This window comes from Lipotes vexillifer, unplaced genomic scaffold (genome assembly GCF_000442215.2).
Source record: "Lipotes vexillifer unplaced genomic scaffold, Lipotes_vexillifer_v1.1 scaffold634, whole genome shotgun sequence".
NCBI classification, from domain to species: domain Eukaryota; kingdom Metazoa; phylum Chordata; class Mammalia; order Artiodactyla; family Lipotidae; genus Lipotes; species Lipotes vexillifer.
In genome coordinates, this window is record NW_006781096.1 from 1,914,648 (window position 1) to 1,928,985 (window position 14,338).

General features: G+C 47.2%; 1 protein-coding gene across 1 annotated transcript in view; it reads left to right on the forward strand.

The window, feature by feature from the left end:
• The first annotated feature begins 2,962 nt into the window (after window positions 1-2,962).
• The window catches only part of LOC103081133 (calpain-8-like), an 84,067-nt gene continuing 72,691 nt past the window's right edge, over window positions 2,963-14,338 (forward strand). The window contains 2 exon segments of the mRNA XM_007454490.1: window positions 2,963-3,068; window positions 11,536-11,783. Coding sequence (XP_007454552.1) covers window positions 2,963-3,068; window positions 11,536-11,783 — 354 coding nt within the window.

Here is a 14,338-nt window from a genome sequence, read left to right on the forward strand (position 1 = left end):
TCAGGCTCAGGTTGTGGCACACGGGCTTAGTTGCTCCGCGGCATGTGGGATCTTCCCGGACCGGGGCTCAAACATGTGTCCCCTGCATTGGCAGGCAGATTCTTAACCACTGCACCAACAGGGAAGCCCCCTCAGCTTTTTTTTTTTAAATTTATTTATTTAATTAATTTATTTTTGGTAGCGTTGGGTTTTTGTTGCTGCACATGGGTTTTCTCTAGTTTTGGGGAGCAGGGGCTACTCTTCGTTGCGGTGCTCAGGCTTCTCATTGCGGTGGCTTTTCTTGTTGTGGAGCACAGGCTCTAGGTGCGTGGGCTTCAGTAGTTGTGGCACATGGGCTTAGTTGCTCTGCGGCATGTGGGATCTTCCTGGACCAGGACTCGAACCCGTGTCCCCTGCATTGGCAGGCGGATTCTTAATCACTGCGCCACCAGGGAAGTCCCCCCTCATTAGCTATTAATGCTCTTAAATTTAAACGCCTTCATCCAGATTTTTTTTTTTGTCCTTAGTGGGAGGATCGTTTGAATAACCTGACCTACTATTACTAGAAGCAAAAGACCTTTTGCTTTTATTTTATTCTATTTTTACCATCTTGTTATGGAACATGTAAAACCTACACAAAAGTAAAGAGAGAAGCAGAATGAACTCTCTTGTACTCATCAATCAGCTTCAACAATGATCAACTTTCTTAATTTCTTGTTTTATTTACTCACCTCTGCTGGCTCTTTCTTTCTTTGTTGAATATTTTAAGTCAAAAGACAGAAAAATATAATTTTAATTGAAAATACTTTGGTGTGAGTGTTTATCTGTTAAGGAGTTAAATATATATATATTTTAAATATATATATGTACAATAAAAATACATCTATAGTATCTTATCATACCCAACAAAATTAACGATAATTTCTTACTATCATATAGTACCAATCTTATGTTCAGTTTTCCTCAGTTGTCTCCAAAATGTTTTTTTACAGATTGTTCAAATTGGGGTCTAAAGAAGGCTCAAACATTGCATTTGATTGATGAATTTAACTACATTTAGATCTATACATGCCTTCACTCCTTTTTTTCCCCCCATGGCATTTATTTTTGGAAGAAAGTGGATCATTTGTCCTGTAGACTTTCTCACATTTGGGAGCAGGCTGATTGTATCCTCATGGTGTCATTTAACATGTATCTCTAACTCAGTGGTGCTTACCTGGGGGTGATTTTGCCACCTAGGGAATATTTGGCAATGTCTGGACATTTTTCGTTGTCATGACTGCAGGGATGCTACTGATATCTAGTAAGTTGAGGCCAGGGATGTTACTAAATATCCTATAATGCACAGAATAGCTCTACCCAACAAAGGATTATGTGGTCCAAAATGTCAATAGTACGGGCATTGAGAAAGTGCCTAATCTTTGATTTTCTCTAAAATGGCAATTAGATCTAGATCTAGATCTAGATTAGAGGTTTTATTAGATCTAGAGGTTTTATCTAGATTAGATCTAGAGGTTTTATCAGATTTAAGTTCAGTTTTAGGGAGAGGATAGAATTCTTCACGGGTGGACTTGTGTTGTATATCCTAGGATATCATGTAAGAAATCAATAATCTCACATTTTTTTTTTTTTTTTTTTTTTTTTTGCGGTATGCGGGCCTCTCACTGTTGTGGCCTCTCCCGTTGCGGAGCACAGGCTCCAGACGCGCAGGCTCGGCGGCCATGGCTCACGGGCCCAGCCGCTCCGCGGCATGTGGGATCTTCCCAGACCGGGGCACGAACCCGCATCCCCTGCATCGGCAGGCGGACTCTCAACCACTGCGCCACCAGGGAAGCCCAATAATCTCACATTTTTAGTGATGTGCAGATTGAGAAACACATTTAGGTATTGTCAGCCTGATCCATCCATTATAAAGTTTCTAATTAACTTTTCATCGAATAGTTTTATCATGCATTGGTGGCTGCTTAAGCCCATTATTTCTTCAAAGGTTGCAAAATGGTGACTCTTCTAATTCTGTTATTTGTTCTATTATTAGCTGCAATTCTTCTATACAGAAAAGCATTGCCTTATCAACTACTTACCCTGAAATACAGTCCATACTGGAAAGGCAGGATGAATGCATGATTCTTTCCCTTTCTCAATTCTCAGAATGCCATAGCTGCTTATAAATATGTTTAAAATAGTCTTTATAAGTGCTTTTGGAAAAACCAGCTTGCTACCACCCTCTGAGGAGCGAAACAAGAAATGAGTGTTACTACACAGACACTGTTACATCAGGCACTTGGTTTTAAATGAATCCACAAGGTGGGTTGGGATGAGACAGGGATCTAGGGGGCAGCAGAGACCGCCAGCTGCTGGAGTCAGAACACCTTTGCTTTGATAACCTTTAAAAATTCCTTGCCACTGACGGTTGCTGCTTGCAGCTCTAATTTCAGCTAGATAGAATCTCAGCTGATCTGAGAAACCACATCCCTGCCATGGCTGCAGGGAGGAGCTGGGCTCTCTCTGGACCTCCTGGCCCTTGCTACCTGCTGCGTAAAGAGTCTCACCTCCCACTAGCAACGGGAACCTGTCAGTCCCTGCGGGTGGGGTCTGTGACAAGAAAGCAGCCTCCACCAAGTTCAACTCCAGCGTTCATTCTGCGTGTTTCCAAGTGATCATTTGTCTCTTTAAACTGTGTCAGTATGGTATCCTGGAGAAGACCATGGGCTTTTAGGTAAGACAAACCTGCTGCCAAGTCCTGGTTCTGCTATTTATGAACTGTGTGATGAAACTCAGCTTCCACATCTGTAAAACGTGGTGGATGAGAGTTGCTACTGCACAGGGTTGTTGCTGCTGAAACAGAGGATGATGGAAGTAAAGGGTCAGTCAGGGCCCTGACGTGCAGGGCAGTGCTTTGCAGTGTGCGCGCGTGAGTGCGCAGTAACCGCGAAGGAGAGCCCCTCATCTTCCTCTGGCACGGCTTGTCCCAGCTCCAGGGCTGATGGCTGTGTTCAGCTTGCCCAGGAGCCGGTCACCTCCGGACAAGTGTAGCTTGGTTGAGCGCATAGTGGAGCTGTGCTCTGTGCCCCCCATGTCCTCTGTGTCCGGTGAGCAAAGGAAGACCTGGGAGAAAAGTGACTTCTCCAGATCACCATGAGGATGGGACAGGGCGGAGGATGGAATCCACTACAGACTCTTGGTCTAGGGCTCTTATTGGCTGCATTTATATTACTATTTTGTCTAGATCCCCCTAGCCCTTCCCTAACCCCTTCTTACGCTGTCTTGGTTTAAGTCATACTTGCAAACCTTTTCAGAGAATTATGCATAAAATAAGAGCCCTCAGGATACATGTGTACTGAAATTGCTATAATTTTACCTATCCTGGGCTTAATTATACTCTATCTTTTGCTAATCCAAGGATGCAAGATACAAAGCCTGAATATAACTTGTATGTTTAGCTAGTTATTCATTCATCAAACATGTATTGAATATCTGATATGTGCTAGGTACTGGGCCACAGGAAAGGAGTTTGAGATAATGGGGTGGGGGAAGGGTGAATGGAGACATAGGGATGAAAAATGAAGTCCGTGCATGCAAGGAATTTTAACTCTAATGGGAGGAGTGGAGGAAATTCAGAACCAAGAAGCAAACCGATGATTACAATTCAGTGTAATGCACAGGATGGCCTTTACCTTGGGAGCCCTTCTGGAAAATTGATACTTGAATGTAATCTAGAAAGATGGGTCATGGCAAAGCAGGGAGAGAACAGAGTGACTGTCATTTCAGTTAGAGGGAGCATGGGGGGTTGTAAAAAGGCATGGTAGGTTTGAGGGAGTTTCCCATAGCTCTGTACGGAGGAAGCATGGGTAGAGAGGGCTGCTGTGGTAATGGGGCTGGGGTAGAAGCCAGGTGGTGAGAGCCATGATGCCATGGCAAGGAGTTGGGACGTCATCTTTAAGCCAAGATGAGGGGCATTGAAATACTTAAAGTAACAATCAGACTGGAGATTGGAGAAATTTGGAAGACTATCGCCCTGATCCAGGCTAGAAGGGATAAAGGATTGTACTTAAGGGGCTTCCCTGGTGGTCCAGTGGTTAAGACTCTGTGCTCCCAATGCAGGGAGCCCCGCCCTGGGTTCGATCCCTGGTCGGGGAACTAAGATCCCACATACTTCAACTAAGCCCACAGACCGCAACCACTGAGCCCGCAGACCCTAGAGCCCGCATGCTGCAACTAAGAGTCCGCGAGCTGCAGCGAAGACCCAGCGCAGCCAAAATAAACAAACTAATTAATTAATTAATTTTAAAAAAAGAATTGTACTTAAGCTGTGGCTGTGGGCATGGAGAAGAAGGAAGTAACTCAGGGGACATTTAGGAGAAAGACTGGATAGGACATGTGTTCAAACAGTAACCATGGGAAGGATCTACCTCGACATTTTGGAATCAACCTTGAGAAATTGCTATGATGTGCCCAAGTTACCACTTGGTTTTTCACAGGTTCAGCTTGGGGCACTCCTCTAAAGTTTGCTGGAAATTGGAAGTCTGATAAACACCTATGAAGATTTTTTTTTTCTTCCTTTGCCTCTCCTTTGAAAAACCCAGTGGAAAATTCAGTGTTTTCTTTGTCCTAGTGATGGGGATGGGGGGAGATGAGAAACGTGGCTATTTCCAGTACAGCCTATGGCCTGCAAGGGAAAAATGATTGATGGACTGTGAGTACCTTCCTTCCATCCAATTTCATGCCAAACTCTGCTGTGGCACCAGGGTCATAAGATTTGAGGCTCCTTGCACAAAATTCCCAGCCCATAAATATCTCCCTATCTGCCTGCTATGGGAACATTTTTTCTGTTAATGTCCAAAATTAGATTAATTATAATCCTTGATTTAGGACACAAGCTCATCATTAGTCCATGCATGGCTTTCTTTCATTTCTTGTTCATAATATAATGAACTCCTACGTATCCACCACCCACCTGAGAATGAAGACATTACCTGAAATGTATACCTCTCTTCTGCTCCTCTCCCACCCCATCTCCCTCCTCTTCAAGATGGAAGGAGAAACCCTTCTGATCTTTGTGTTTATCTTTCCTTTTTCGGTGTGTTTTATTTTGTATATTTTTGTGTATGGGTTTTTCTTCCCCACATTCAAAAATTGACCCACTAAAATGAGGACATTTGAACTTGGAGAAGAGCAAATACAAAATCCTTCGGAAGAGTCTGGCATCTTCGTAAATATATTTATTTTTTAAAAATAAACTTACTTATTTATTTTTATTTTTGCCTGCGTTGGGTCTTTGTTGCTGCGCGTGGGCTTTCTCTAGTTGTGGCGAGAGGGGGCTACTCTTTGTTGCGGTGCGTGGGCTTCTCATTGCGGTGGCTTCTCTTGTTGTGGAACACATTCTCTGGGTGCGCGGGCTTCAGTAGTTGTGGCACATGGGCTCACTAGTTGTGGCTCACGAGCTCTAGAGCTCAGGCTCAGTAGTTGCGGCACACGGGCTTAGTTGCTCCGCGGCATGTGGGATCTCTCCGGACCAGGGCTCAAACCTGCATCCCCTGCATTGGCAGATGGATTCTTAACCACTGCTCCACCAGGGAAGCACTTAAATATGTTTCTTATTAAAAACCTAATTTGCAGGCTTCCCTGGTGGCGCAGTGGTTGAGAGTCTGCCTGCCGATGCAGGGGACACGGGTTCGTGCCCCGGTCCGGGAAGATCCCACATGCCGTGGAGTGGCTGGGCCCATGAGCCACGGCCACTGAGCCTGCGTGTCCGGAGCCTGTGCTCCGTAACGGGAGAGGCCACAACAGTGAGAGGCCCGCGTACCGCAAAAAAAAAAACCAAACACCTCACAACCCCCCCTCAAAAAAAAACAACAAAAAAGAACCCCTAATTTGCTTTACAAAAAAAAAATCTTTGAGTGAAATTGAGAGTCCAAAAAAAAAGATATGTTTGTGCTCTAGTATGTCACCAAGCACCCTGGAGGGCAGACGGCCCCGGTTAGAGAGGCACTTCTGACTTCCGTGACTGCTGGTAAAGTGGGCTCTGACAGCCTGAGAGCAGTGCATCCTTCCAACAGAGGGACACAGGGAGGGGCTGCCGGCAGGTGACGCTCATCAGAGCCTTGGTGCATAGAATGGTGATGGGCTCCAAGCGGTACGGACAGAGCATGGACTTCATGGATACAGCAGCTTACTCCTTAACCTGGTCAATGACATACGACTCATGTGGCCTGGCTCCAAAAGGGGAGCTGGGCCAGTTAGATTCTCTCTTGGGAAACTGGACTGAAACACAGAAGGAATGATTTGCTAGTTAGTGGTGGGAGTTTCACTTACTTGACAAGAGAGAGAGCTGGAGCTGGAGAGGACATGATGGGCCGTGGGAAACTCAGAGTTGTACTGGAGCAAAAATGATGAGCAGTCCAGGGAGGCCAGCTGATAGCCAGACAGAATTAGGTGGTTGACCAGAACAGAGGCTTGCTAACAGGAGGGCAGTGGTGGAAGGAGCCACAAGTCCTGATACTGAGGCTGGGGGAGCTATGAGTATCCAACATTCAGCAGAATTCAACTTCTGATCTCAGAAAGCCTGGTACCATCAAGACTCTGGTTCTTAGATTTCCTGTTCTCAGGTGTCCATAACCCTGTTTAATCCAACTTTCCACTTTCTATTCTATGCCTGCACCTTCACCTGTACCTGCACAGCCAAACATGACTGGAATAAAGAATACAATCAAACTGTCGTGGTTTAAATATATGCTCACAAATTCTTTGATATCCCTCCCTTGAAGAGGTGGAGGCTAATTCCCTCCTTTTACGAGTGGGCTGGACTGGGCTTCCCTGGTGGCACAGTGGTTAAGAATCCTCCTGCCAATGCAGGGGACACGGGTTCGAGCCCTGGTCGAGGAAGATCCCACATGCCGCGGAGCAACTCAGCCCACGTGCCGCACAACTACTGCAGCCCGTGCGCCTCGAGCCCGTGCTCCGCAACAAGAGAAGTCACCACAATGAGAAGCCCGCACACCGCGATGAATAGCCCTGGCTCGCCACAACCAGAGAAAAGCCTGCGTGCAGCAACGAAGACCCGAAACAGCCAAAAATAAATAAATAAAATAAATTTATTAAGAAAAAGTGTGGGCTGGACTTAGTAGCCTTGCTTCTAATGAGTAGAATAAATCAGGAGCGACAGTGTGCGATTTCAGGATCTAGGCTGTAAAAGGTGCTACGATTTCCTCTTTGGTCTCTTGGATTGCTTGCACTGGAGGAAGTCAGCTGCCATGTCATGAGGACACTCAAGCAGCCTATGGAGAGCCCCACAAAGTAAGAAACTGAGGCCTCCTGCCAACGGCCATGTGAGTGCACCATCTTGGAAGTGGATCCTCCCACCCCAGTCAAGCCTTCAGTTGACTGCAGCTCCAGTCAACATCTTAACTGCAGCCTCAAGAAAGAGTCTGAAGCCAGAACCACACAGCTAAGCTATTCTTGACTTCCTTACCCACAGAAATGGTAAGATAATAAATATTTGTTGTTCTAGGCCACTAAGTTTGGGATAATTTGTTAGCAGCAATAGGTAACTAATATACAGGCTGATTTGTCTCACATTCAGTTGCTGATCACTGACTCCACTGTGCTGTTAGTGCTGCCTGGCAACCATACTGTTATGCCTCCATCCTTTCATTCTCCCATTCTCTTTCATCCCTTCCCTCTTTCAAATCTCCAACACCTCCACCCCATTCTCACTCTCAACTAATGTCCTTAATTCCTATTTCCATGAGTAAAAATTAAAGCAGTCAGAAGGGAACTTTCCAGGGTCCCACTGTCATATCTACACTCACATCTGTTCTGCCTTCTCTCCTGTGACTAGGGATGGACTCTCTGTACGACTAGCTAAGGCCAATCTCTTCCCCTGGGTTCTAGATCTGATCCTTTCTTGCCCACTCAAGGACGTCCCTCATGAAATTCTTTCCCCCTCTCTGTTTCTGGAAGGAGAGAGCATTGATCTGTGACTAATTGCTACTCATAGGTCAAGTAAGATGAGGACAGAGAAATAACCATTGGTTTTAGCAACATCATGGTCATGAGGTTCATTGCCACAGTGGTTTATCCTGAAAATCTGACTGGAGGGATACTAAAAGAGCCTGGGAGGGGAGAATTAGGCACAGTGAATGGATATACCCCTTTGTGAAATTCTGTTGTAAAAAGAAAGGGAGAAATGGATCAGGGATATGGGTTCAAGAAAGGTTAGAGGAGAAATTAAAGGAAGGTTGTATGCTGAGGGAAATGACCTTGTAGAGAAGGAGAAAACTGACGATGCAGGTACATCCATGGCCACCTGGCAGCAGGGACAGAGGGCAAGGGAGTGTGTGACATAGTGACATCCCCAAAGAAACAACCTCAAAAACAGTTACTAAGCTCCAGCAGTTACCCATGGCGCTCGGTCAAGTTTGCCATGTGAGTAACTTTGGGTTAGCCTGACAGTACAATCTACCCATAGACTTGCTGTGACTCTCTAATGGGTCATGGACTTGAAAGCGCTACCTTTATTCAAACTAAGTTTTAACATTAGTCACACTGGGTCCGCAGGGTCTGGGTTGGCCACTGGGGGGCAGTCTCAGCTAGTCTCCTAGCTGGGCTTGAGTGGATCCACCCTTTCCTGCCAGGGATGAGAGACTGGGGTGGTGTGCGATCCCACAGACCTGGGGAGGGATGAGCCCACACATCTGGCCTTCCCAGCCTTCTGTTTTCTCAGGGCTGGTTAGAGTTCAGTCTTACAGCTCTGGCACTCTTTGGAGTGATGGGATACTTCCTGTCCTGGGCAGATGGGGAACCCATCTCTTACTTAGAGACGACAAATGAACGCGTGGATCACAGCAGGCCATCTTCTCTGTAATACTATTTTCTTTTATTTAAAATTTTTAATTGAGATATAATTTACATAATCAAAACTCACCATTTTAAAGTATACAATTCTGTGATTTTTTTAACTTATATTCACTATGTTGTGCAACCATCACTGCTTATCTAATTCCAGAAAATTTCCATCACCCCGAAAAGAAACCCCATACCTATTTGTAGTCAGTCCCCGTTCCCCTCTCTGCTCAGTTTCTGGCAACCGATAATCTACTCTGTTTCTGTGGACTTGCCTATTCCGGATATTTCATATAACTAGAAGCATACAACTTGTGGCTTTCTGTGACTGGCTTCTTTCACTTAGCATAATATTTTCAAGGGTCATCCACGTTGTAGCATATGTCAGGATTTCATTCCTTTTTATGGCTGAATAATATTCAGTTGCATGGCTATACTACATTTTGTTGGTCTATTCATGCGTTGACGGACATTGGGCTGTTTCCACTTTCTGGCTACTGTGAATAATGTCTTATGAGCATCGGAGAGGTTTTTGTGTGGACTTAAGTTTTCAAGTCTGTTTCAAATCCCTGGAGTGGAATGTTACTAGAATTTACCCTGTCGCTCTGTGTTTAGCAGTTTGAGGAACGGCCAAACTATTTTCCAAAGTGCCTGTATATTTTCCACTTCCACCAGCAATGTATGAGAACTCTGTAATCCTCCTGACACTGGATTCACCCCATGCTTGCCTTAGAATTCTGAAATGGGAAGGCCCAGGAGAGAGACTGAAGTTAAGGTTCTGCATGGCAAAGAGCTTTGCAGACTTTGTCTGAAAAGCACACTTGGGCTTTGGGGTGATTTGTCTTCCTTGCTGAGGGCACAATGCAGCCTTGTCCTTCTGGCCAAGAGGAGCTGCTGTGGATAAGCTGAGTGCTCTGTCTGAGCCGCATTCACCAACGCTGTTTGCCAAGAAGAGTTCTTACTAGTCGGTGCCGGCAGGTGTGTCTCTGCCCGGCCTCATCGGCCTCTGTTGTGGATCCTGGGCTTCCTGGGTGGAGCTGGCAGTGGCTCTTGTGGGGTATCTGAGGTGTGAGGCTGGGGAGCTGTCTGTTCAGGTTGACAGGGCCAGCGGGAGCCCAGCTGGGTAACGGGGAGACGTTGGCTGTCAGCTCAGGTGGGGCTGGTGAGCAGAGATGGCTCCTGGCTCGGAAAATGAGGGTTCTCTTCCCAGCAGCTCAGACCTGTCTCCCTAGAAGAGGATGAATTTGTTCATGCAGCATCTGGACGTGACAAGGGAGGTGATTTAGTCAGGTGGGCTGGGAAAGAGATTGCTAACCCCAAAGGAGACCCTTATGCAGAAGGAAAATTACCAGCTGTGCTTTTACTCTGCGATTAGAGGGAGAAGGGCTTGTTCATTTCTGTCATTCTAAAGGGAGTGTTTCCGGGAGGCTCGGGGAGAAACGGAAGCTGGGAAAAAAATCCCATGAGATCCCTGCCTGCAGATGCTGGGTCCACTATACCTGGTATGTATCTATCCAGCCACGGGGCATCTTATACCTGTGGGTGTTTATTCATTCACTGCCTTCTCCTTTTCTGTCTGTTGTCAAATCTCCCTCTGCCTCTGTCTCATGAGGACCCTTGTGATTGCATTTAGGGCTACAATAATCTCCCCATTTCAAGATCCTTAATCACCACTGCCAAGATCGTTTTTCCAGATAAGGTATGTACTATTCACAGGTTCCAGAGTTTGGGACTCAGTATCTCTGGAGGACCATTTTTCAGCCACTCCCCCTCCCAGTTTCAAAAATCACTGATATTCCAGATCCTTAGGGTAAACCAGGCCTCGGAAATTGGAACCCTGAGAAAAGCGATTAATGCAAGGTCCCAGAGCCCACTTCCCTTCTGAGATTAGAACCCACAACTCTTATTCCCCAGGCCTTCTCTTTCTGGTCCTGGTTCCTAAGAATAACGATGACTGGCACTTCCTGAGTGTTTCTTATGTACTATTCTAAGCAAATTCCTTGTACTATCTCCTCACCCTTCCAAACAACCCTATAAGGTAGGGCCTACTATTACCTTTCGTTTTACAGGTGAGAAAATTAAGGGGATGAGAGGTTAACTAACTTGCCCAAGGTGACAGAGCTAATTACTGGTGCTGTTGGGCTAGATACCCAGGCAAAGGCCAAAGCCTTCACTTGTAGGAGGGACACCTTTGCTTGGGGTTACTCTGATCCACTCCATGAATCACCCTTCTCTGATATTTTTGTCCTTCTAGCAAATATGGAACTAAACTTTTCTGGAAGGAAAGGAGACCCCTCTAACCCCTTGCCCTCCTGCTGAGAACCAATTCCTTGGAAAATACTGGCCTCAAGCTGCCCAATAGGCCTTCTCATCTCAGCTGATGGGACCAATGGGAAGTAAGCAGGGTCTTGCAATGAGATGGGGATGGATGGCTGTGATGCTAATGGATTTCTTAGGCTAATGGCCTGGGAGGGGCCCTGGAAGTTTCCCAGCCTCCAAATTGTCTGCTGAAAGCAGAAGGGGAGGGTGGGGCAGATTTATTTGCACCTTGGGTACATATCTGTTCCTGGCTGTGACTCATTTCCCTCTGGAGCAAGGCCTCAGGTGAGATGTTTACCTGTTCCACCTCCCCTTCATACTGCCTTACAGCTCCCCTCCCTGTGGGGCGGATCTCTGACAGCACAGAGCAGCTCTGCCCTTCTGTCTACCCCACAGAGCCCTCGACCGTGGCAGCGCCGGCGGCTAGAGTATCCAAGCAGCAGGCGGCAGCTGAAGGTCTTGGCTCCAGCCAGAAAGCCTTGAAGTACTTGGGCCAGGACTTTGAGACCCTGAGGCAGAAGTGCTTGGACTCAGGGGTCCTAGTGAAGGATCCAGAGTTCCCAGCGTGCCCACCAGCCTTGGGCTACAAGGATCTTGGACCATGCTCCCTCCAAACTCAAGGCATTGTTTGGAAGTGGCCCATGGTAAGGAGATGGGTTTGCTGTTGAGTGTCAGGATGAAGGGCCCTCGCTTCTGGTCAAAAGTAGCTGAGGGAGAAGTTATGGTTCTTGGCCCTGTGTTCCTGTATCCCGTATTTCAGCCTACCCCCACCCCTCCACTTTAAAAAACACCTTTTCAGAGGTGATAAAGTATAGAGGGAAGAGCATGCACTGGCTTTGGAACCAGACAAGTTAGATTTGAATCCTGCCTCTGCCTGTGTGGTCTTGGACAGATAATTGCTGTGATCCTCAGTTTTTTCATCTGTAAAATGGTGCTACTGGCATCTTATTTTTCAGTGTTGGTACAAGGACTGGAGATAAAGGTCAGAGCACAGTGCTTGGCACATAACAGGCACAGAAGGCATGGTAGCTATTGCATAGGACCCCTGGGCCAGTGCAAGATGGAAAAAACCAATGCTAGAAGTAATCAGTCCTGGGTTACATTGCGACGTCGTTGCTGAAGTGTGCAGGGTTGTGAATTGTCATTGTTCTATTGAGGCTAAGGAGTGGAGAGGTGGGGCTGGGGGTCTGTGAATACAGATGGGAGTCAGGGGCTCTGGGATGCTGTCACTGATTACCGCCCCCCCCCCCGCCAGATCTCAAGGGCAAGGGATGTAGAACCATCCCCCCAAAACCTGGGCCCATGACCTACTGCTCTGTGACCCTTGTCAGTGATTTAACCTCAAGGATAGGAGCCCCCACACACAGAGTGGTTGTGAGAATTGAGATAATCCTTTGAAGTGCTCTGCTCAGTGCCTGGCCCACAAGTCTCATAAGAGAACACGTTTTGTGGCCCTTGGCCAGGGGGCCGTTTGTCTTCTAGACCGTGATGGGAAAATCAAGCCATGGTCCTTATTTTCTTGGCAACGGTTGAAGAGGGAGGATAAGGAGAGAATAACTCCTTGGATGTGGTCAAAACCACCCTTTAATTCCAGCTGTCTCTACCCCTTCTGTTTTCATCCTATCAATTTTACACAACAGTTACCACCTCTGAGCATAACTCCTTTGCCCTTATTCCCTCCAGCCCCCCATAGCCATCTTCCATGACCCTCTGGAACCTATATGGGAGCTCTGGGATGTTGGCAAAATCAAGGTTGGGAACCATGGTTTTATATTCTTTTTTTTTTTTTTTTTGTTTTTTTTGCGGTACGCGGGCCTCTCACTGTTGTGGCCTCTCCCGTTGCGGAGCACAGGCTCCGGACGCGCAGGCTCAGCGGCCATGGCTCACGCTCCGCGGGGATCTTCCCGGACCGGGGCACGAACCCGCGTCCCCTGCATCGGCAGGCGGACTCCCAACCACTGCGCCACCAGGGAAGCCCCATGGTTTTATATTCTGATGTCAAGAGTTGGCAGCCACATTTCATTTCAACAGGCCTCTGTTCTGGGCCAGGCATTGGATATGCCCTGTTTAGAAAGGTGGTCGGGGAGAAACTGAGGAATGAGCTGGGATCTCAGCTCTGAGGGAGATTGTGGGGAGGCAGACACATGAATAAAGGACCGACATCCTGGGCGGGATGAAGGAAGTGCTAACAGAGGCATCAACCACAGGCATGGCGATGTGGGCTGTTAGGACTGAATGATGGAAAGACTTAGGGGAGGAGGATACATTCGAGTGGAATTGAAGGACCCCAGGGAGCTTGGGGGAGGGGAGATGGACATGGGGGGAGGGGAGAGATTTCACTCTGTGACCAAAGTCAGGTATCTTTAGCCTTTGCCTAGTTTTTCTCTTTCATTCGAAATCTTAAAGCCCTCACCTCCTCAACCACATTTCACGTTCTGCCCTAAACTGGTCTCACTGTCCACGTAAACGTGGTAATTTCAGACTGGAATGCTGATTTGTGCCTGTCAACAAAATGCTATAAAAGCCAGACCGTGAGGTCGTAGAGCCTGATTAATGTGGAACTGAGGTACTCCCATTATTGGGAGTTTTCAGATGAATAAATAAAAGCTTGTCAGGGCTTCCCTGGTGGCGCAGTGCTTGAGGGTCCGCCTGCCGTTGCAGGAGACGCGGGTTCGTGCCCCGTTTCGGGAAGATCCCACATGCCGCGGAGCGGCTGGGCCCGTGAGCCATGGCCGCTGGGCCTGCGCGTCCGGAGCCTGTGCTCCGCAAATGGGAGAGGCCACAACAGTGAGAAAAAAAAAAAAAAAAAAAAGCTTGTCAGAATGTGTCCTCTCCATCCCCAGTCATCAGTGAAGGATTCTCACTCAGCTGCTTTTGACCAGGCTGTGTTCACACATCACACGATACATTATAGGACCCAGTTTTATCCTCTAAGATCTTACAGATTATTGAATAGACTCCTGAGTTTGTAACCATCCTGATTCTATCTCTATTGGGGATGTGCCTTGGAATCTGGGAAAACTCAGCCTGTTCCTAAATGGTTCATTTCTTTCTTCCCTTGAAGTCTCTCAGGGGCCTGCAGGAAGGTTGGGGTGTCCAGAAATGAGGTGCACCAATGAGTTCATTTGCTCTTCTTTCCTCCCCTTCCCCCTCCCCCTCCCCCTCCCTTCCCACTTCCTCCCTCCCTCCCCCCTTCCCC